The sequence below is a fragment of the Oryza glaberrima genome, chromosome 2 (assembly GCF_000147395.1).
Source record: "Oryza glaberrima chromosome 2, OglaRS2, whole genome shotgun sequence".
Taxonomy (NCBI): domain Eukaryota; kingdom Viridiplantae; phylum Streptophyta; class Magnoliopsida; order Poales; family Poaceae; genus Oryza; species Oryza glaberrima.
In genome coordinates this window covers 23255361-23276100 of record NC_068327.1, presented here as the reverse complement: position 1 = coordinate 23276100, position 20740 = coordinate 23255361, and the positions used below count along the sequence as shown (strand labels likewise).

Sequence of the window (20740 nt, the reverse complement as noted above, 5' to 3'; positions counted from 1 at the left end):
GGGAGGAATAATAGATGAAGGGGAAAGAGGGGCATATTTGTAATTCACCACTTTCTCGGCTCTTTTTGAGAATTCTATAGTACTTCTGTTTTTTAAAATATACGATGTCATTCACTTTTTTTTAAAAAAGTTGACCATTTGACTTATTTAAAATTTTTATGTGAATATAAAAGATTAAGTTATGCTTAAAGATTTTTTATGATAAGTCAACTCATAATAAAATAAAAATAATAATTATATAATTTTTTTAAACAAGACGAATGATCAAATATATCTTAAAAAGTCAACAGTGTTATACATTAAAAAACTGAGGAAGTATATATCAGATATAATCGTACTTCATAAACCTATTGTGTACATAATATATTTTATAATTCTACCTATATAAGTTTGGAAACATGAGTTAAGGTTTTTATATCAAACCCAATTTAGCATTTAAAATCTAGCTTCGTGCAAAATTACACGGGAAATCCTCTAGTTTTCCTAAATTCAAACAGATTCAAAGTTTTGGCCCGTCCTATAGTGACCTCCTGTTACTGTTCGACTCTATAAGCATGGTTGGAAATCTCTCTTCCCGATCCATTTAAACCAACGTTAAAGTAAGATAGTTTTTGGTGGTAGATCAACAATAAAAAAAAATCAATGGCATGAAAACTAGTATCAGAATTTCTAACCTCCATTGGACATAATCGAAACCCCATCTTTCAAATTTTGGATGCTCTGATCGGCTCTGAGATTCGTGCACCGTGACCTTCTCCTTCCACTCTTGCGAGCTCGACAACGACGATGCCCCTGACCAATTAGGTATTAGGTTTAGGGGGTGGGTACAAAGGGGTAGGGGAAGGGAAGAGGAAGAGGAGAGGGGGGGGGGGATTCCTCAGGTTTAAAGGGATACCAGAGCGGCGAGAACCCGGTGGTGATTGGCGGTGGTAGAAGGGCGAGACGGTGATAGCACCGCTGGAACCACGATTATGGAGGATGGCGGTGGGCGGTAGTGGTGCCTCTAGTGGCAAGGGAGTTGTCGGAGATGGGGGAGAGGCGTGCGGGGCCTCCTTGACATCGCTCAATCCGGGAAGGATGAAAGGCGTGGAGAGGAAAGGGAAAGGGAGGTCTAATGGACCCCGCCAACGTTGTTGGTGCTGGTGAGGTCAAGCAACGACACGCTAGGCTGGTGGTGGTGGAGGAGGTTGGTGGATCGAGTCTGCGAAATGATGACGGTGGGACTGAGGGAGGAAGAAAAGAGGGTTAGTGTTAAGGGTTGTTGCACATATCCCAAAAGCGATCCAATGGTCTATAGTAAGATTTTTAGATGTTTTTCGCTAGATGCCAAATAGGTCGCCCCTAAAAGTATTCCTATTATAGACTCATTTATGGTTAATGATATTGTCACAATATTAGGTTAAAGAAATACCCAAGAGGCTTGTATGGGCTTTCGGTAATACACGACTTCAGTTGTACGTACCTAAAACAATGTTTAACCATTTTAGCATCATTTGCATTATGAAATGAAGAAAGCTTTTTCTTAATACCTATCTGAGCCACTTTGAGAGATCGATGAAAGACTAAGCACACATAGAGAACATTCCTCAAAGGTAACATGACGAGTTTTCTCTGTGATGGTTAGAGTTGTATGTAGGGTTGAGCTAGAAAATTATTAAAGCCTAGAGCGAACCAACTAATGCATTAATAGATTTCTTTAAATTTTTTGTGGTGATTTAAGAGTACTTAAGCATGATTATGTAGACAATCCTAGAGCCTAAGCCTAAGCTGTCCTATGCCTATACTTGGCTCTGTCCCTATATGCATACTACCTCCGTTTCATATTATCGCCGTGTTTAGTTCCAAAATAATTCTTCAAACTTCCAACTTTTCCATCACAACAAACTTTCCAACACACACAAACTTTCAACTTTTCCGAATCAACAATTGAATATATTTTTATAATATGTTTGTCTTGGGTTGAAAATTTTACATCAAACTTAAAATAGTTTAAATAGTTTACCAAAGTCAAAACGACTTATAATTTTATTATCACAGATAGTATCACAGAGATACGTAAATAAGGATGGTTGGATAACATAGATACCCATTGATTAGTAACTAGTACCAAACATCACAAATCGAACGATGGATCGAACAGCTAGACATAACTGATACTAACTAATACTAGTAGAGCTAATTAGAGAAAAAAGGGCCAGGCGAATCATCCATCCATCCAGAATAAGGCCAGTGTCCAATGTTCCAGCAGCAGAGCTGGGTGGGCTAGCTACTTGTAGCAGCCTGCTTCTTCGTCCCAGTCACCGACGTGGACGCGGCTGAAGTCAATCTTAGCCCATTCTTCCTTGATCAGAGCCTGGAGCTTGGCCCGCTTGGCGAGCAGGTAGGCGGCGCTATTCTTGTCAGCTTCACGGCAGACCTCGGCGTGGGACTTGTTGAGCTCGCCGTCGGAGTACTCCTTCGCCGCGAGGCGCTCGTCGGCCGGCGAGAGATGCTTCACCTCCTCCGGGGTGGGGCACGTCTCCTCCATCTTGAGAGCCATGCTGGCGTCGATGAGCGGCACCTTCTGCCCAGCGAACGCGCTGCCGCCCTCAGCCGCCATGAGCTTGGCGATGCAGTACTGCAGCTTCGACTAATTCGCGGCGCGGCGATTGGGATTTCGAGGTCGTCGACGGCGGGTGGGGATCGTACGTGGTGGGAGGTGGCGGCGGCGTCTTGATTTGTAGGCGAGCAAACCCTAACCAGGTCGGACTCGGGAGCCGGGAGGATTGCGACTCTAATATGAAAAGGAGGGAGTCCGAAACTAAACTCAGCGTTGACTATGCATGGCCAATAAAAAGCCATTGCGACATCTACTACTCATCTCTTTACCCATAATAACGCATTAACGCATTTGGCATTTTTGACCTATCAGTTTTTTACAAGTTTCATTATTCCAAGACATGAAGATTGTTATCGTCATGTAGTGTGGCATACACGATTTGCTTCTACAACACAATGAAATTTCACACAAGCGAGGAAAAGATCAGCATTAAACGAGACCAATTCAAAGGCAGAGTTCTTGGCAACCTCTCGCGCGATCTTACTTCGACGCTTTTTTTTTTTTTTTGGCAATCTCAAGCTGTGCCTTCACGCGACTTGGCGACATAGCCGGCGTAGTCGCCGCCGCCGCCGCCGCCGCCGTACGGTGGTGGGGGAGGAGCCGCAGCAGGGTTGGCGGCGTAGCCCGTGGCCGGGTACGCCACCTGCGGCTGGAAATACGGCTGACCACCCGTCGCCGCGCCCGGCGCCCCGGCGAACCCACCAGGCCGCGGCGGCGGCGTCGTCGGCGTGAGTGTCAATGATTCACCATCCGCCTCGACGTAGACGTAGGCGGCGATCCCGCAGGCGGAGGCGGCGAGCGACGCGACGGACGCCGCCGAGAACAGCCCGCTCCCGAGGACGGCGCAGCCGTACACGTTGCGGCCGCGGCCGCCGCCGCGGCGCCTGCCTCGCCGGCCCAGCGCGGCCGCCGCGAGCCCCCTCCTCACGGCCGCGTTCCGCGACGCGCCGTACAGGAACATCGCCACCGTACGTGCTGCCACTTGGGTTCTGTTTGGTGTACATCGAAATGATCCAGATTGGGGGTTCAGTTTATAAGATATTTCTGGATTTTGTTTGTTCTGCGACGAATCTATGCTTGTTTGACGAATCCTCTGCAGCTTCTTCCGTGAATTGAATGGGGCTTGCGCTACGCTCGATCGGTTATCAAATGTGTGTTCATGCATGCAATGAATTCCTTGTCGAGTTTCAACCTTGTTTGCTATTAATTGCTTCGATATAGCGCAGGACCATTTCAGTGCTGATTTGGTTTGGTGATAAGTTTTGATTTGAAAAAAAAATGGTGCACCACGTGTAATTGGATAGAGCTCCGGCCGCCAGATCCAAGAGAGGAGGGGGAGATGAACAGAATATAGAGAGAATGAAGAATGGGTTTAGGAAATAAGATGATATGAATTTTGATGGCGATAGCATAATCCCAATTTTACAAAAATATAATAGCACGTAGGAGTAACATATATCACAAATAGTAATGATATTTTTTTAATTAGGTAAATTTGCTGTGACATGGATATAATCAACGCTAAATTTAACATGAATATAAGCTAGGACAGCTGGAGCCCACAAAGTGTCTTGATCAGTGTTGACATTGCGTGCAAATAAGCTAGAATAAGTAAGCTGACCAAATATGTGGGTACTTTACGTACGTAATATATATAAAGGAATGTCCAGTTTTTTTACAGAATATGGAGAAGAATTCTTCAACGAAATAAAAGAAGACAGTAAAATATGAGTGTCAAAGCTTTAGGTGAAACATTCTTATACAAACAGCTGTAATCTAGCGAATGCCATCATGCAAATACGTAACGTACGGTTTTAGTAAAAGAGTACATGTGGGTACGTTACGTATTATATATTTTTAAAACCATCCACTGATCAACAAACATCATTCTTCACTGAAAATCCTATTCCATTCGTATACAAAAATAAGGTGTATTTTGTCTCATTAAGAGCATGCCTAAAACAAAGGCCCATAAAAGACAGGTGCGGGCTTTAATTTTAGTGTTCCCAAATCAGCCCTACTGGCTAACTGGGCCCGTCCCTCTCAAAGCTTACTGGGCTTACAAGAAGCTCTGAATGGGCCGGCCTAGTTCAGAAACCGATTAGCCCACTCCAACTTTCCTCCCCTGGTCGGCTAGCGGAAACGGGAGCGGAGTAGTCGAGGTGGACACTCTCGTTCGAAACTCTATATTTTTCATCTCGTTTTCCATAACCACTCGTTCTAAAGTGCTAAACAATGTAATTATTTTTAAAAAGTTTTGTAGATAAGTTAGGCCGAGTTTAGTTCCAAATTTTTTCTCCAAACTTTCAACTTTTTCATCACATCAAAACTTTTCTACACACACAAACTTCCAACTTTTTGTCACATCGTTCCAATTTCAACCAAACTTTCAATTTTGATGTAAACTAAACACACCCTTATTATGAAAAAATCATATCAACCTATCTTTTAATCTTTTAATTTTTTAGTTAATTCTTAATTAATCATATGTCAATATACTATCGCGTTTTACGTGTGAAGGGAAAATGTTTCCAACTAGTACTACGTATTACTCATTCGTCCTAAATTATATGGTGCCTTTATTTTTAAAAATTCAAACTCAATAACTTCTAATTTACTAATCATATCTATGCTAACTATTATGCATTTTATATAACTGAATTCATATATTTGAAGTATTTGATATGTTAATTTCATATTAGTTGAGAATATAATATGAAATAAATTAATATTTAAAATATGTTATTGAAAGTTATGTAAAAAAAATACATACGCCATAATTTAAAACAGAGCGAGTACTAACGATCGAACGCAGCTTGCGGCGAGCTAGTTGGTCGGTGCGACGGTGCCTACGTCCGTGCGTACGCTCTGTTGTTTGACGGCGGATCGGGACACGCCCAATGTACGTACTTCGGACATATAAGAGCCATATCAAATTACCAATGCGGCAATGCGCACTTGTTCGATCGACAGATTATAAATTTAGATTAAGAAAAAGGTGACTCAGAGAGTAGTGGCTATTTGCTTGCACGTGTTACTGGCTTACTGCACCAATGTGCCTGCACATGTCACACACTAAGCTTAGACGCCTTGACTTCACATTTCTGAAGGTAACTAAACAAATTCTTCTCTCTCTCTCTCTCTCTCTCTCTTATAAAAAAAAGGCCAAACTAAGATCACCCAGCTTTAGTTTAGTTTAATTAATTATCGCGTGCCAATAATCCAGAAATGCTTCAACTTTTTGGCCACCCCGTACTGCCCTAGGCAATATATACGCATGGTGTGTGTGTGTGTGTGGACGGAGGAGTACTGAACCACCAAACAGCCTAGATAATAGCTATAGCTATAGCTAGGCCGGCCACTGGCTATTTCATACGGAGTATCCTTAACAGCAAGAAACACACAATAGCTTAGCTAAGCTGCCGAGCTAATTAAGCTAACTACTGTGCCTAATCAAGCTTATTAACTAACTGGTGGCTGAGAGATCAGCGAGCTCTTTTTTTTTTCTAATTGCATAGTGGTGCTAAAAATAATACTTTATATAATCAAGCAAATGATGATGATCGAACAAGTCTATAGCACTTGATCAATCAGGACGATGTACTACTAATCACGTGGTCGGTGCCATATAGAGCGCGTTGCGACACTAAACAATGCCAATAATTAAGCTCCATGCATCTCATTTTCAAGAGCTATATATATATATATGTTTGAACAATCCACTGTGCCGATGTTTGATTATTAGTAGCTAGCCTTTCATGAACCTAACTCTACTATTTCTCTAATCTAGCTACTTGAGAGGGGTGGTGAACTCATGGTGAGTTTGGTGACAGTGGACTCCACTTTTGAGGTCAGTTCGCGGACGTAGTTAATTACTGGTATATGACTATATGTTAAGTTAAATTACTACTCCATAAGATAATAATGTACAAAACTAATTAAGAGTGAAAAAAAACGTGATGTGGTCTCACGCGGGAAATGTGATTATATTCGAGTACACATCTCACATCTTGCTGCATCACTTAATTAGGATGTATTAGGAGAGGAAGATAACCAGTCGTTTATTATTGGAAATATATATCATGCAATTTGTTTTTTTTCTAAAACCTTTATTATAACTATATAAAAGGAACTTTATTCAAAATGTTGACTATCCCATCGATAAAAAAGAATGGTTAAAAAGGAGAACTTGAAATTGACAAACTAGTGATGTGTGTCCTTCAATAAACTAATTGAGACAATGATGGAGAGTTAGCAGCACCATCAAGCTTAGGTGACTAGCATTGTTTTCAGATAATTAACTAATTTTTATAAGTGTCGACGGCTATCAGTAGTGAAGACAGTAACGGCGAAACCTAAGCGTTCGTCCGACCTGCCGGGGATCGAGCTTCCTCCACCGCTTAATTGAGATATCTTATCAGGGTGTGTTTGTGAATGCATTTTTCACCTTAGTCAATTATAGTCATGGTTAATGCCCTTGTAAAACGTGAAAACATGCTTGACTGGAAACATAATTTCCGTTATTCACATAAGCTCGAAAGTGAAATTTTGATTCGATATCCAATATAATCGGATCTGAGTTTAATTTTGACCAAGTCTTTAGGTATATATATAAAGCCAAAGAACTTTGAACACTTCAACTACTTCCGTATTATAGTGCGCGTTAGCAATTGGAATTGTTCGTCCTGTGACTATCACTACGTTGTCTGTTCGATTGGCAAGCGTGCAGGTGATGCCTTTAAATTTGTTATGGCATTAAGAAAAGACCACTGGGGATGCAGGTTGCATATCTTAGCCAAAAAACAGTATATATTAAAAGTGAGAAAATCGTGCGCTTGAATTTTTTAATCAAGTCATCTATCTTGATTCTACCTAACCGAAAATGCTACCCATCGATTAACCATTTGTAATGCTACTGGATATATATCCAACATAATAACTTTATAAGGGAATGGTCTTTTTTTTTTCTCGAGGATGTCCAATCATTTTATGCCATTATCACCTAAAAAGTTATAAAAATAAAAAAAATTGGTAAGGCACTCCGTAAAAGATGCAAGCTCAAATTTAACATATACATGGGAAACAAAAATAACAAATATGTTGCCAATAGTACGTATTATTAGCAATCATACTTATTATTTATTGTTTTAATTTACATAGGTCAAATTTAAACTTTGAAGCAGCACATCACATATTGGCTATCTTATCAATATTTTCTTAAAAATAATCTTCTTAACGACATGAAGAAAAAGGGACGTTCCATCAAAAGCAAAATATACCTTTCCATACCTTTCTAAGACCCATAAAACCGAGGCAGCCGTGGGACTTAAATTACTTATACGTATGTTAATTAACTATACCCATAAGCCTATAATTGTCTATTTATGTTTTTTATGGACTTGATAGCGTTTACAGTGCGTTGCACACCAAGACCAAACCCGGGATGTCATATATTGGATAGAACTTCTACAAAGCAACTCATCTCACAGTGCAAAGCTAATTATAATGGATCCCATAACATACATTTTTTCATCTTCCCTCTCTCTCCTTTTTACATTTCCCCAAAATCCCAACCCATCCCCTCCTCAACCAATTCCTCTCCTCTCACCTCCCAGTGACCTCGTCGGCGCCTCCCTCCCCTGCCCGCCTCGGCAATAGCGGATATGGGCTTGGCGGTGACGGGCTTGGCACTCGACGGCGGCAGTGGACTTGGCCTCTCCTCTTCTCGCGTGCCACCGCCACCTCACCTGCGTCTTCCTCGTGAAGGTCGCCGCTGACTGGAGCTTTGCGAGTCGGGGCTCACCGGATCTGGCTGTGGGCGACGATTGCGGCGAGTTGGGGCATGGTGCGATGGCAATGAGTCGCGACAACAGTGTGGCAAGGGTCGCCAGATCCAGTGGCGGTGTCTCGTCGAGGCACGACGCGCGGGCGCACGGCTGCAGCGAGTCGCGACGACGGCATGGCCAAGCTCGCCAAATCCGGTGGCGGTGGCTCATCGGGGTGCGGCGGCGGCGAGTCGTGACGACGGCGTGAGTGCTTGGCCAAGCTCGCTAGATCCGGTGGCGACGGCTCGTCAGGGCGCGACGCAAGGATGGACGTGGCAGTGGCTTCGTCGCTGGCGTCGTGGTCGCCGCCGCCCTGCCCTCCTCGCTTGCGCCGGCGAGTCCTTCCCCTCTTCGCCATCATATTCCCTCTCTCTCTCTCTCTCTCTCCTGCTTCTAGTCATGCGCAAGCGACCCACTTCCTCACTTTTTCTGACGAAACTGACAAGGTTCACCCCATGAAAACATGGTCCCCACCCATTTCTCTCTTTCACGCAAGCAGCTCATCTACGTGGTTGGTCAGGGCTGAATAACACATCTTTGCCTTGTGAATAGCCTTACAAAATTTCTTGGCTCCGTCATTATTTGTATGTACTATCACTGTCTTTCACAGTCACTTCATCTTCCATTTTCCTTTTCTGAAAGAACTGATCACTGTTCTACCTTCACTCTAACGAAGACAAGACCAGTCTGATCTGACGGAATCTTTTGGTTGAACTAGAAAAGAAAAACGCTAGACTATTTCTTCGACGGCCCATGCATGGCAAGCACGACATACACGAACATACGCGCTGAACAACCGGCCGCTTCCGTTGGGTAGGAAGAAAACTTCCAAGCTGGCCACTTGGCCAGTGGACAACACCGCATGCACTACGCCGACTTGACCAGTTTATCAAGTTATTAGCAACCGTAAGAAAGGAGCATCTTTTATTCCCTTGTCCCACTTACTAAGACACGAACGCATCTTAAGATTTAACTCTTTAAAGAGTTAAATCTTATTTACATATTTCATATTTCATCAATAAATAGTTTATTATAAATTAAATTTTATTTGATGAAAATAATATTATTAATTACCATTTAAATTTACTTTCATATTATTATGATTTTGTTGCTATAAATATTATAGTATATGAGAAATTTAAAGTAAAAAAATTAGTCTTGAAGGCTATATTAAGTTTGACCACGCATTAGTAAGTGGGACGGAGGGAGTACTAGATTGACTGGCATCCCTCGATCAGTCCACCCTCCATCCGTCACAAAATCGCATCCCTCGATCAGTCCACCCTCCATCCGTCACAAAATCGCATCCCTCGATCAGTCCACCCTCCATCCGTCACAAAATCTAACAACATGTATCGTTTAAATCTTGTAGCAAAATATATAGTAACTTCTGCACCTCTATCTTTCATGTAATTTTCTAACACACTTTTTCATCTTGATCAATCATAGCCATCCTAGATCTTTTCCATGTAACTTTTTATAAAATAATAGTGTACTTTGTTAATTGGGAATGAACTGCAATTGTTTTCCAACTCTTAAATACTTCTCTGGAAAGTACAATAAAAGTTGTAGTAGGAGTTAAGAAAAAACCTATTCCCTCCATCCCAAAGAAACTAATCTAGGGTGTGTTTAGTTCACGCCAAAATTGAAAATTTGACTGAAATTGAAATGATGTGATGGAAAAATTGGAAATTTGTGTGTGTAGGAAAGTTTTGATGTGATAGAAAAGTTGGAGGTAGTATAATGAATCTGGACAGGTACTAGATTATGTCCCATCTAAATAGTATAGGTTGGATTTTTTTTTTATGAAGGGAGTATATAACTTACCAACACAACCTATATGGTTGCAATATTTTCCCGAGCACACACAATACTAAAGCTCATGTACACACTGCTATAGGCCCACCGTTCTCACGCATATATACGAAAATGCTCCTATCACATGCTCAAGAGCTGAAGAGCAATGGCAATCATATAGTTCTCGAAAAAGAAAAAGGCAGTCATATCATCCGACCTCATCGAAATTAATCCTATACTCCATAGATAGTAGTGAGAGGAGGGGAAATTAAATGAAAAAACTAAGGGCCTCTTTGAATGACAGGAATAAAAAAATATAGGAATAAGAAAAATATAGGATTCTGACAGAAATATAAGTGTAAAACAGATGATTGCAAAACGCAGGAACGACTGTTTGATTGATCCATAGGAAAAACAAAGGAATTTGAGGAGAGATAAAGATTCAAAGGATTCTTTCCATGAGGTTCTACCTCATGTTAAATTTCCTCCAAAACTTACATGAGAAGAGTTATTCCATATGAATTTCATAGGATTCATTACTTTGATTCAAAGCGCTATATAGGAAAAATTCTTTTAGGAATAAAATCCTCTATAATTCCTATGATTTTCCTTTGAATCAAAGAGGGCCTAAGAAATTATACAACGAGATGAGTTATTAGCGTATGATTAATTGAATATTAAATATTTTGAACTAGAAAATGATTAATACAATTTTTTAAAGCAACGTTTATTTTTTTTTAAAAAAAAACACACCGTTTATTCAAAAATGGGATCAAGATCCCATTGTTCTCCTAAGGACATCCATAGGCATAATGTATAGGAGAAGTGGTCATTATAGTTTCATATGGCCTACCTCACCATTGTAGGAGTAGCCCATATAACAGTCCTTATATATACTGAGCTACCTATATAACATAAGATCTTCATTTAGGGAAAAACATAACAATAATTTCTCTCCTCTCCCCTCTCCTCTCTCACATGGTTGTTGATTGAGTGAGACCAGTGAGACTCAGGTTAATCCCTCCTCCTACTATATATATTGTAGCAACAACCTTATCTAATGTGTGAACCCACTTTATAACAAGGGGTATTATGCATTGAAAGTGCCCTAAGTACGCCCATGTGTACCCGTTCAATAAAAAAGGACGATATGCTACTCTTTTCGGTTTCGACAAAAGGACAATATGGTGATAGTTCAGCTTCTCCCCATCGGGGCGGCGGCGGCTGGAGGGTCCCCTCACGTACGTTATAGCTGTAAGCATGACATCCAGAGGGAAGAGGAGACGAACAGGAGGAGGTGTGGATTGATCTGATGTGCAAAGGAGCAAGAGGCGTCATCGTATTTAGATGTGGTTAATACCGAGTACCCCTCCGTCCCAAAAAAAACCAATCATAACTAGAATTGGGTTTTTTTATAGGACAGACTAGTAATGCATCAAAATGTCTAAAACCCCTCTTAAGAGTGGTATGGCTACCAAGCGAGTAGCATTTTAACAGAACCCAACGCATTATCTTTTCCTCCCTCATTCATCAGAGACTAAGGTTGTGTTCGTTTCCCCTAGTTGAAAACTAATGCCGTGCGCACGGAAAATGGAGCGGTCCATTAACATATGATTAATTAAGTATATTAGCTATTTTTTTAAAAAAAATGGATCAATATGATTTTTTAAGTAACTTTTTTATATAATTTTTTTTCAAAAAACACACCGTTTAGCAGTTTGAAAAGGGTGCGCGCAGATAACGAGGGATATGGGTTGGGAACCCAGACTAAAGAACGCAGCCTAAGGAAAGTCATGAAACACTGACTTTATCCGGCGCTTGCCATTTTGGACCTAAACACTAGTAGCAAAAGTTGGTAATTTGGCATTTATCATTTACTAGTCTAGGGTAGCAAATTTTGCCAAAAAAAATGCTCCGGGACCACGCGCTCTCTCTTTTTAATGCTAAATTGGTAAAACTTTAGGATGCATCTATACACCAACTCCATGCTAAATTTTTTACCACTAAAACTTTTACCATTTACCATTTATTTTTGAAACTAAACCGGCAGGCAAAGGCTGCCAATTATATTTTCAATAAGCAGGAGTAAAAACCTAGACGAGTTACAAGAAAAAGAAAACAAAGGATGCTATTGTTGTCGGCCGAACAAGTTCACAGCACGCACAACAACTCAACACTACAACCCACTCAAAATAGACCATCGACGGAGCCCAAACACGAGTCATCGTTGCCAAGCTTGTGCAAAAGCGACGTAGCAGCTCTGACCTTCACTTGAAAGCATGTCATCGTTGCCAAGCTTGCCAAAGCAAACCAGCTCCGACTTCATGGCAAACTTGTGTCGTCATTGCCAAGCTCATCACAGAAACGACCAAGTAGCTTCTACTTCCCATGGCGAACATCAGCCAAATCCACCGTATCACCACTTCCTGCTTGTTGTTGGCACCAACACACCTAGAGAAAGACTGCAACGTGTTATCGTTGCCGAGCTTCATCACACCCCATCAACAAAGCAGCTCCGACTCCACCTAGCAGAAACAAACAAGGCCGTTGGCCGCCTGCTACAAAGCAAGAAGCAGATCCAATAAGGCAAATGCCTCGCCGAACATTCCCGGCCTATTGAGCGTCAGTGTGAAGGTAGAAGCCCCGGAGCTAACGCCAATTCCACGATCGGGCATGTGCATGAAAGGTTCTCCAAACGTCACTCCCAACAGAGACGTGATGTGAATCGCCATTGCCGCTTGCCCGGAACGGGGCAAGGTTTTCACCCGGAGCACAGTGGTAAAAGAAGAAGAGGGAACACGTCGTAACAATGCCTCAAAGGAAGGGAACGGCGCCGAAGGCGTCGCCATCGTCAAGCCGCCCATAACACACAGCAAGGCTTTCGCCTACGGTTCCCTATCCTCTCCTACACACTGAACCAAATCGCATACGACCGTCGAAGAATGCCGCACTGCCCCGATTCACCGACCCTCCGACGAGGCAACGAGCCGACGACCGAGCACCCCGGAGCTACCTCACCGACAGGCGCAACCAACCACCTCCACCATCAGCACTGGGCGCCGGCGCCGCAGAGCCGCCCCGGCTCCTCGCCCGACGCCGCCACCACCAAGCACGCCGGTGGTATTCGTCAGCCTCCAGCCTCACCACCGACCAGCCGCGTCGTCACCCGCATCTCCTGCGCCACCTGCCGCCGCCACCCGCGCCAGACGCCGCCGTCACGCGCCATCCGCCGCCGTCGCCCGCGCCGTCATCGGCACCGGCCAGATCCGGCGATGACGGGCCGAAACCAGCCGCGGGGGAGCCAAATCCGGCGGTGGCGGCGCCGGATCCGCAGCCACGCCGCCGCGCGGCCCTCCCAGCGCGCCGTGCCGCCTCCTCGCGCCGGAGGCGGGCTGTCGCCGGGGTTGTGGCCCCGCCGCTGCCATCCTAGCGGGCCGCGCAGTTTCCGGCGGCACGCTCTGGCGGCGGCGAGGCGGGGGAGAGGAGGAGAGGGTGGCGGCGGCCGAGTGTTAGGGTTTCGCCTCCGGTCGCCCGCGCGTGGACGACAGGGGCCGTCCGCTCCTCCACTTGCTGTCCATTTACCATTTATCATTTTAAATGGATATAAAGATGCCTTTAGCGCGCGTACGTACGTGTTGTGCGTGTAACAAGGAGTTCTGACGTTAAATTAATCGCACGGGCCTGCATGCCACTGGCGAGATGTCCGTTCATACGGCCAACTTAGTCACCACAGTGCACTCCGTCGTCGCTGCCTGCAGGTTGACCCGCCTCGCGCCCTCGATGGACCGCAACTAATCCCCCCATTCCCCCCTACCCCACGTTTCCCCCGCACGAATTTCAAAGCAACCTCCCCTCGCTTCTCCGCTGCCCCCGCGTCTAAAGTCCAAGCCGCCGGGGTGGCCTTGCCGTCCCCTTATATATACCCGTGCCCTCCGGCCTCCGCTTCCCGTCCCCCTCGCTCTCTCACCCCCACTCCCACTCCCAAGCGCCAAGCACCTCTCCGCCATTGATGGACTTGTCGAGCTCCAAGGAGGCGACGCCTCCTCCCGAGTAAGCCCTAGCAAATCGATCCCCATGTTGTACGATTTGAATTTGATTATTGCGGCGCGCGCGCTGATGAGATCGAGAAATGTTTTCGCTCGCGGGGGGCATGCACGCAGGGCGTGGTGGACGGGGGAGACGGTGGCGGTGGTGACGGGGGCGAACCGCGGGATCGGGCACGCGCTGGCGGCGCGGCTGGCGGAGCAAGGGCTGGCCGTGGTGCTGACGGCGCGGGACGGGGCGCGCGGGGAGGCGGCCGCGGCGGCGCTCCGCGCGAGGGGCCTCCGCTCCGTCCGGTTCCGCCTCCTCGACGTCTCCGATCCGGCCTCCATCGCCGCCTTCGCCTCCTGGCTCCGCGACGAACTCGGCGGCCTCGACATCCTGGTGAGTCCATCCATCCTTCAGATCCATCCGCTACCCGCTTTTCGTTGTCGGTTTCCTCTAGCTACGATGTTTCATCTTTCAAATTTGCGGATCGATGCATAGATAGAATGATCGATAGATTTCAAAATAACCTGAAAATTGTAGGCTGTGGCAGTGTATTATTGGCACCAACCAGTCAATCATGCATGTACCAACCAACCTATCTGTATAATTGATCGGCTATACGTATCATTCTCCTAGCCATTTCACCTGGTAAAAATTCAAAATCAAAATTTACATCCCACCCTGGCTTTTACCCGTTCTTTCCAGAGTGTGGCTGCCTAAGCTACACACTTTTTGTGCGCGCGTTACACTTTAATTAGGATCAAAAGTAACGTGCTTTACTTGCCAAAGTATGTGACAGGCAACGAAAGCCTGGCTAGTTTTGCTTGCCACCACACTCCACACCTATCGAGTTAACTCACACTGCAGCAATAGTGAATGTGAATTCATAGAACGGTAAAGCAAAATTGGCCAGCTTCCTGGTTGCTAGAGTGTGATCCATCTGACACTGTTGTTGTGTAGTCAATGTCGCCGTTAGCTCTTCGGATGGGATGTGTTCCCCTTTTATATGTCGCAGGATATAAAAAAGTTTTATAAAATAGATCGTGACGAGAGCACGAAGCTGGTCCAAGTCATGGTCATTGATGTTGACTTGATATTACGTAGTATATCACGCTTCGGATGGGATGTTGACGCTCTTGATTGTTTTGATAATTGCATCACCATTTTTCAGTTGCATATATGCCGTCGCTGTCCTGATTAAGGTCCAGTTTTCTTCTCTCGTTCGGAGACCGACCAACTTAGGCAGTCAGGTGGCGTCATCATTCACTTGTTATTTGGATTTTCGATTGCATAATACTGGCCACTGTTGACTTTTGTGGGAGCATTCTAAAAATTGCGGTCAATTTCCCTTACTTGCATATGTGCACAGCGCAGATTTTTCTTAGGTGAAGAATAGTTTGCCCTTTTGTATGACGAGCTAATAATGCAGCAATTTTTTCACCAGAAGCTGAAGTATAATGAGCCAAGGCAACATTTTTTTCTATTAAGATTTAGTGGCCTTTCAAGGCACTTAATTAAGTACTAGTAGCAAGCTAAGCTAGCCGTAGCTGAAATTCCAGTACAGTTTTCCGTAGAGTCAGATTAAAATTATTTGAAAGCAAAATTATTGCATGATCTGCTATAGAACTATTTCGTCTATTTTATAAATACAATTTTAGTTCTTATAAAAAAAACTATATTGGTCAATATACACTATTACAATACTGACCAACAAATGATGTAGATATTTCTCTTTTTTTTTCCTCGAGTAGCGTGATATATAGTAGTTTTTGGCCTCCTCTTCTTAAGAAATAGATTAACACATAATTATCTAAATGCAAAGTACATGAATTAGCTGTGTTTAAGCCTCTTGATTAGTTCAGTAGCACACCAGGACGACCAGATCAACCATAAACAATATAAAGAAGTATAAAGAACAAGTCCTCATGCTGTCATTACGCATATATATACAAATACGTACATGCTTCCATGTCTGGCTAGGATTTGATTTAAGCTAATAATATTTAAGCATCGACCAGGCTTGGATCCGCATGATACACGATCCAATTTTAAAACTAGCACACTCGAATTAACAAGAGAAAAGATCCAGTGCTGATCTATCTAGATTGGTTATACATCTTTTCCATGCGGGCCAATGCAAGTATTCTACGTAAAGCTGATAAAAACTATTAGGAAGCCCATGTCTTCCATTCCATGACGATGGAACAGTACTGCAGATGGAGCTGTTCTCTGAAGTCTAAACGATATAATAAGCTAGATTGCAAGCTAAGCTGTGGCAGTTGCTACATTGATTGAATGGTATCCAAGTTTTTTTAAAAAAAGAGAGATTAGAATCCAAGTCATTACACTAATTCACACTAAATTATTGTAGATGCCTAGCTGTTGTAGGTCTTAGTTATATGTTTACGTTGACGTCAAGAAAATATAAAGGAAGATTCGCGTGTTTGAAAATATATATTCAGCTCTATTTCTTATCCAAGATCGACCAGACAAAGCTCGACAAGCGCTCCTAATTAACTCGATCATGCAAAACAAGAACACAATCTGTCCGTAACAACTTGGCTAAATTTTTATTTCTTGAAATACGCAAGAAAAGCTTGCACGTCATTGCTAACAAACAACCATATGTAGGTGAGCAATTCTACGATCATTAAGGAGATACCATGAGTTACCAAAAATTTAGTGTAAAATTTAGTATCTCATGGTACCTCATAATAGTACCTAGATATCAAGATGTACCAAATTTATAATAGAAAAAATGATACCTCATGATACCTTCTAAAGGACCGTAAAATTGCTCTATGTAGGTTGTTGCAGTCATGAACAGAGCAGGTACGTAGTGCTTGATGTTAAAGTACTACGGCAGAGACACGGTCTGTACGTGTATCATAATCACGGTAACCACTTAGATCAATTTCGTCTGCGTGATCCACTCTGCCCAACTACTTTCTGAATTTCTTTTTTACTGAAAGAGAACTACTCTCTGACTTTCTTCGAGGGCTGATCTGGTCGAATTCCATTTACATCTTCTCTGCCATAAACTACATCGTTAGCTTATGCCTTACGGAAAGCACTATTCTAGTGCGGTTTCTAACTCTAGAACTCTAGCCAAAAGCTCCACTGAAAGCAAGTGTTTGCCAATTGCCACTACTGAAATTGGCCGGTGTCGTAACTACTTCAGATGTGCACATTTTTCTTTGTGGTTTTGCTATCTCTGTAGGTTTGCCGGATCTAATGTTGAACTCTTTGCCGTCTGCTTTACATTTGCAGGTGAACAACGCTGCCGTTTCGTTCAACGAGATCGACACCAATTCGGTGGAGCACGCTGAGACGGTGCTCAGGACCAACTTCTACGGGGCCAAGATGCTCATCGAGGCGCTCCTGCCGCTTTTCCGGCGATCGGCTGCCAACAGCAGGATCCTGAACATCAGCTCCCAGCTTGGCCTCCTAAATGTAAGTGATCATCAATTTAATGGTTCATGGCATTCTAATTTCAAGCGAATTACTAGTGCCATTTAGTGACCTTTATGGAGTCAGTAAGTTACACATATTTCATCCCATAGGAGAGAAATTTTGTATAGATGATAGTGGCCTCCCTTGCTAATTGACCTTTTGATTCTCACCGGCAATGGCCGCACACTGTGTTTCCGAGGAAAAAAATGGGGGCTACGTTAATTGTCTGAAAAGGCTGAATAGTGAGTTCGCAAGCAAATCTTGCCCCTACAGCTTCTCTGACGCCTGCAGTACTACAATTATCACTTTGTGAGGCACTCTTGAAACTTCACACCTGCCGGCTGCCGAGTAGTGAGTTCACATTGCTGCCTTGCTGGTGTTGACTTAAAACTTTGTTTATTTCCTGAGTGGGCCTAATCAAACCATCCTCTGAGCTCGTCAGCTGATTGAGATGCCATGGCCCATGGACTTCAAAGTTTGAACGCACTAGACTATTTCAGATGATAAGGTTATTCAAGAGTCTCTGTCGTTGCACATGATATCAGTCGTGCCCTGTCTATTACTCCCTCCACCTTATATATAAGTTCATTTTTGACTTATCCCATTTATCCCAAAATAAATATATTTTTAAGTAATCATTATACTGTAAATAGATAAAGTGAGGAATAGTTGTATTGGGACATTGAGAGTAGATAAAGTGGGGAATATTTGTATTGAGATTAAAGAAAGAAGAGGTGTTTTAGTTTTTTGGTGTTTGTATTGGTAAGTATAGGATGGATGAAAAATGAAGTACCTACTCTCTATCCACCTCTTGAACTGTCTGAGCTCCAAAGTCATCTGAATTCTCAACAAACACCAGTCACATGTTACTCAGTACTATGAATTAGGTAATCATAATAGCTCAAAGATAGATTGTTAGATCATGGCAGTAATGAGAATTAACAAGACTGCCAAACCACGTGCATCTTACAGTAGTGAGTTATAGTGACATTTGCAAGTTTCAGAAATCATTACTTCCTCCGTTTGACTTTCTAGCATTGTATATATTCATATATATACTAATGAATCCAAACGCAGCCTTACATTATGAAATCATTATGAAATCGAGGGAATAGTATTTTACTCCATGTTGTTATACGCGAGAGTAAAACATTGTTGAATTAATAATTACCGTTTTTTTTTGGGGGCATGGTGCAGAAGGTGAGGGACCCGTCGCTGCGGAGCATGCTGCTGGACGAGGCGTCGCTGACGGAGGGGAAGATCGAGCGGATGGCGTCGCGATTCCTGGCCGAGGTGAAGGACGGGACGTGGTCGGCGCCGGGGCGCGGGTGGCCGGCGGTGTGGACGGACTACGCGGTGTCCAAGCTCGCGCTCAACGCCTACTCGCGCGTCCTCGCCGCCCGCCTCGCCCGCGGCGGCGACCGCGTCGCCGTCAACTGCTTCTGCCCCGGGTTCACGCGCACCGACATGACCCGCGGCTGGGGCACCCGCACCGCCGAGGAGGCCGGCCGCGTCGCCGCCGGCCTCGCGCTGCTCCCGCCCGGCGACCTCCCCACCGGCAAGTTCTTCAAGTGGTGCACGCCCCAGCTCTACTCCAAGCTGTGAAACTGTCAGCGACATGCTAGGCTCCTGAGCTCCTCATGGTAATATGAGAGAAAAGTACTGCAAATTTAGAGAGGAAAATTAAGCATGAGTTGCTTAAGCATCAACCCTGTCAGTTGACAGTGAAAATATATAGTACCACTATATGGCAGTATGCGTCTTTGGTGTTTAGTTCCTCAGTAACATAAAACAGTATGCACGACAACGGCTTTAATTAAGCTCAGCCACACACTCGACACGTTGCCACGAGAAAAACGACGGGATAGTTACAATGTGGCATACATTTTGGGGGTCAAGTGGCAGGTATATAATGATAGGATTTCGCGAAGAAAGGTCAGCTGGTTCAATAGAATACGTCAATAATGTTCATATGCATGCCTGCTGCGAAACATACTACGGGGAGTACTGCTCTTCCCGGCACGCGTTTCATTATTGAACATTAATATTCATCTCGCACACTTGGAATCTTTGGAAGCAATATTCAACTGGAGATGATCTGAATTAGCACTTGTCATTAATCCCATCAATTATTTTACAATGTTAGATGTGTGTTGCTTTTGCTCAATATATATACTTCACTGAACTCTCCATGCTGTTGTTACAACCAGAGATTGTTTGGAAGAAAAGGAAAAGGTACAAATTGATTCCCTCGTATATAGGTCGGATTTGATTTATATCCCTCAACTGTAAAACCGGGTATAATAACATATCAGATTCAATTCGCCATGCTTGCTACTAGTAGTGCGCCGCAATGGTGGAGGCGACAAACATAGGCTTGTCAGTGGCGACGAGGATGGTGCCAAGCGCGGTCTCCACTAAGAAGTTACCCCTATACGCTATGTCTGACTCCTAGACGAGGTCGTCGTGGTAGTAGATGGAGTGGGCGGTGGGAGCGCCGAAGTTGACGTGGGACGGCTAAGGTGAGAAAGAAGGTGGCCTGAAAGAGGGTCGGATAGTGAAGTTGTTGAGTGACATGGTCCATCAGCGACCTCCCCCTTCCCACCGTTGGTTCATCGCAGCCTTTTCTCCCCTCTCCCCCACGCTATGGTGGTGGTCTAGGAGGACGCGGAGGGAACAGGGAGATGGCTAGCATAGGGAGAATATGATCCGGCCAGCATTGTCCCTACCTTGCCACCGTCGCCATTGGAGAAGACGAAGGCTAGCACTGAGTCAGAGAATCAAGAAATTCCCGATGGGTTACCTCAGCTAGCGACAGGAAAGAGGCATGTGTCCATCAACCCCAAGAACCTTTCGCTTCTTGTCAGGGCAACAGCCTTCTGCTATCTGCGCCCCCTGCCTCTGATGGCTCTGGCGCCCCGATATTGGGAGAGAAGAGGGGAGGAGCCGCCAATGCCCTCCCCAGCATTAGCTCCGCGCCGTCACTACCTCCTTCCCGGCCTCTCTAGTGTGAGAGGAGAAAGAGGGGAGAGATGAA

At 44.2% G+C, this 20740-nt stretch overlaps 1 protein-coding gene across 1 annotated transcript; it reads left to right on the top strand.

Moving 5' to 3' along the window:
* Window positions 1–14066: 14066 nt before the first annotated feature.
* Window positions 14067–19935, top strand: LOC127761803 ((+)-neomenthol dehydrogenase-like). The gene is made up of 4 exons (XM_052286136.1): window positions 14067–14271; window positions 14382–14646; window positions 17521–17703; window positions 18901–19935. Exons 1-4 carry the CDS (start codon window positions 14231–14233, stop codon window positions 19306–19308), a joined length of 897 nt encoding a protein of 298 aa, XP_052142096.1. The 5' UTR covers window positions 14067–14230; the 3' UTR covers window positions 19309–19935.
* Window positions 19936–20740: the final 805 nt, after the last annotated feature.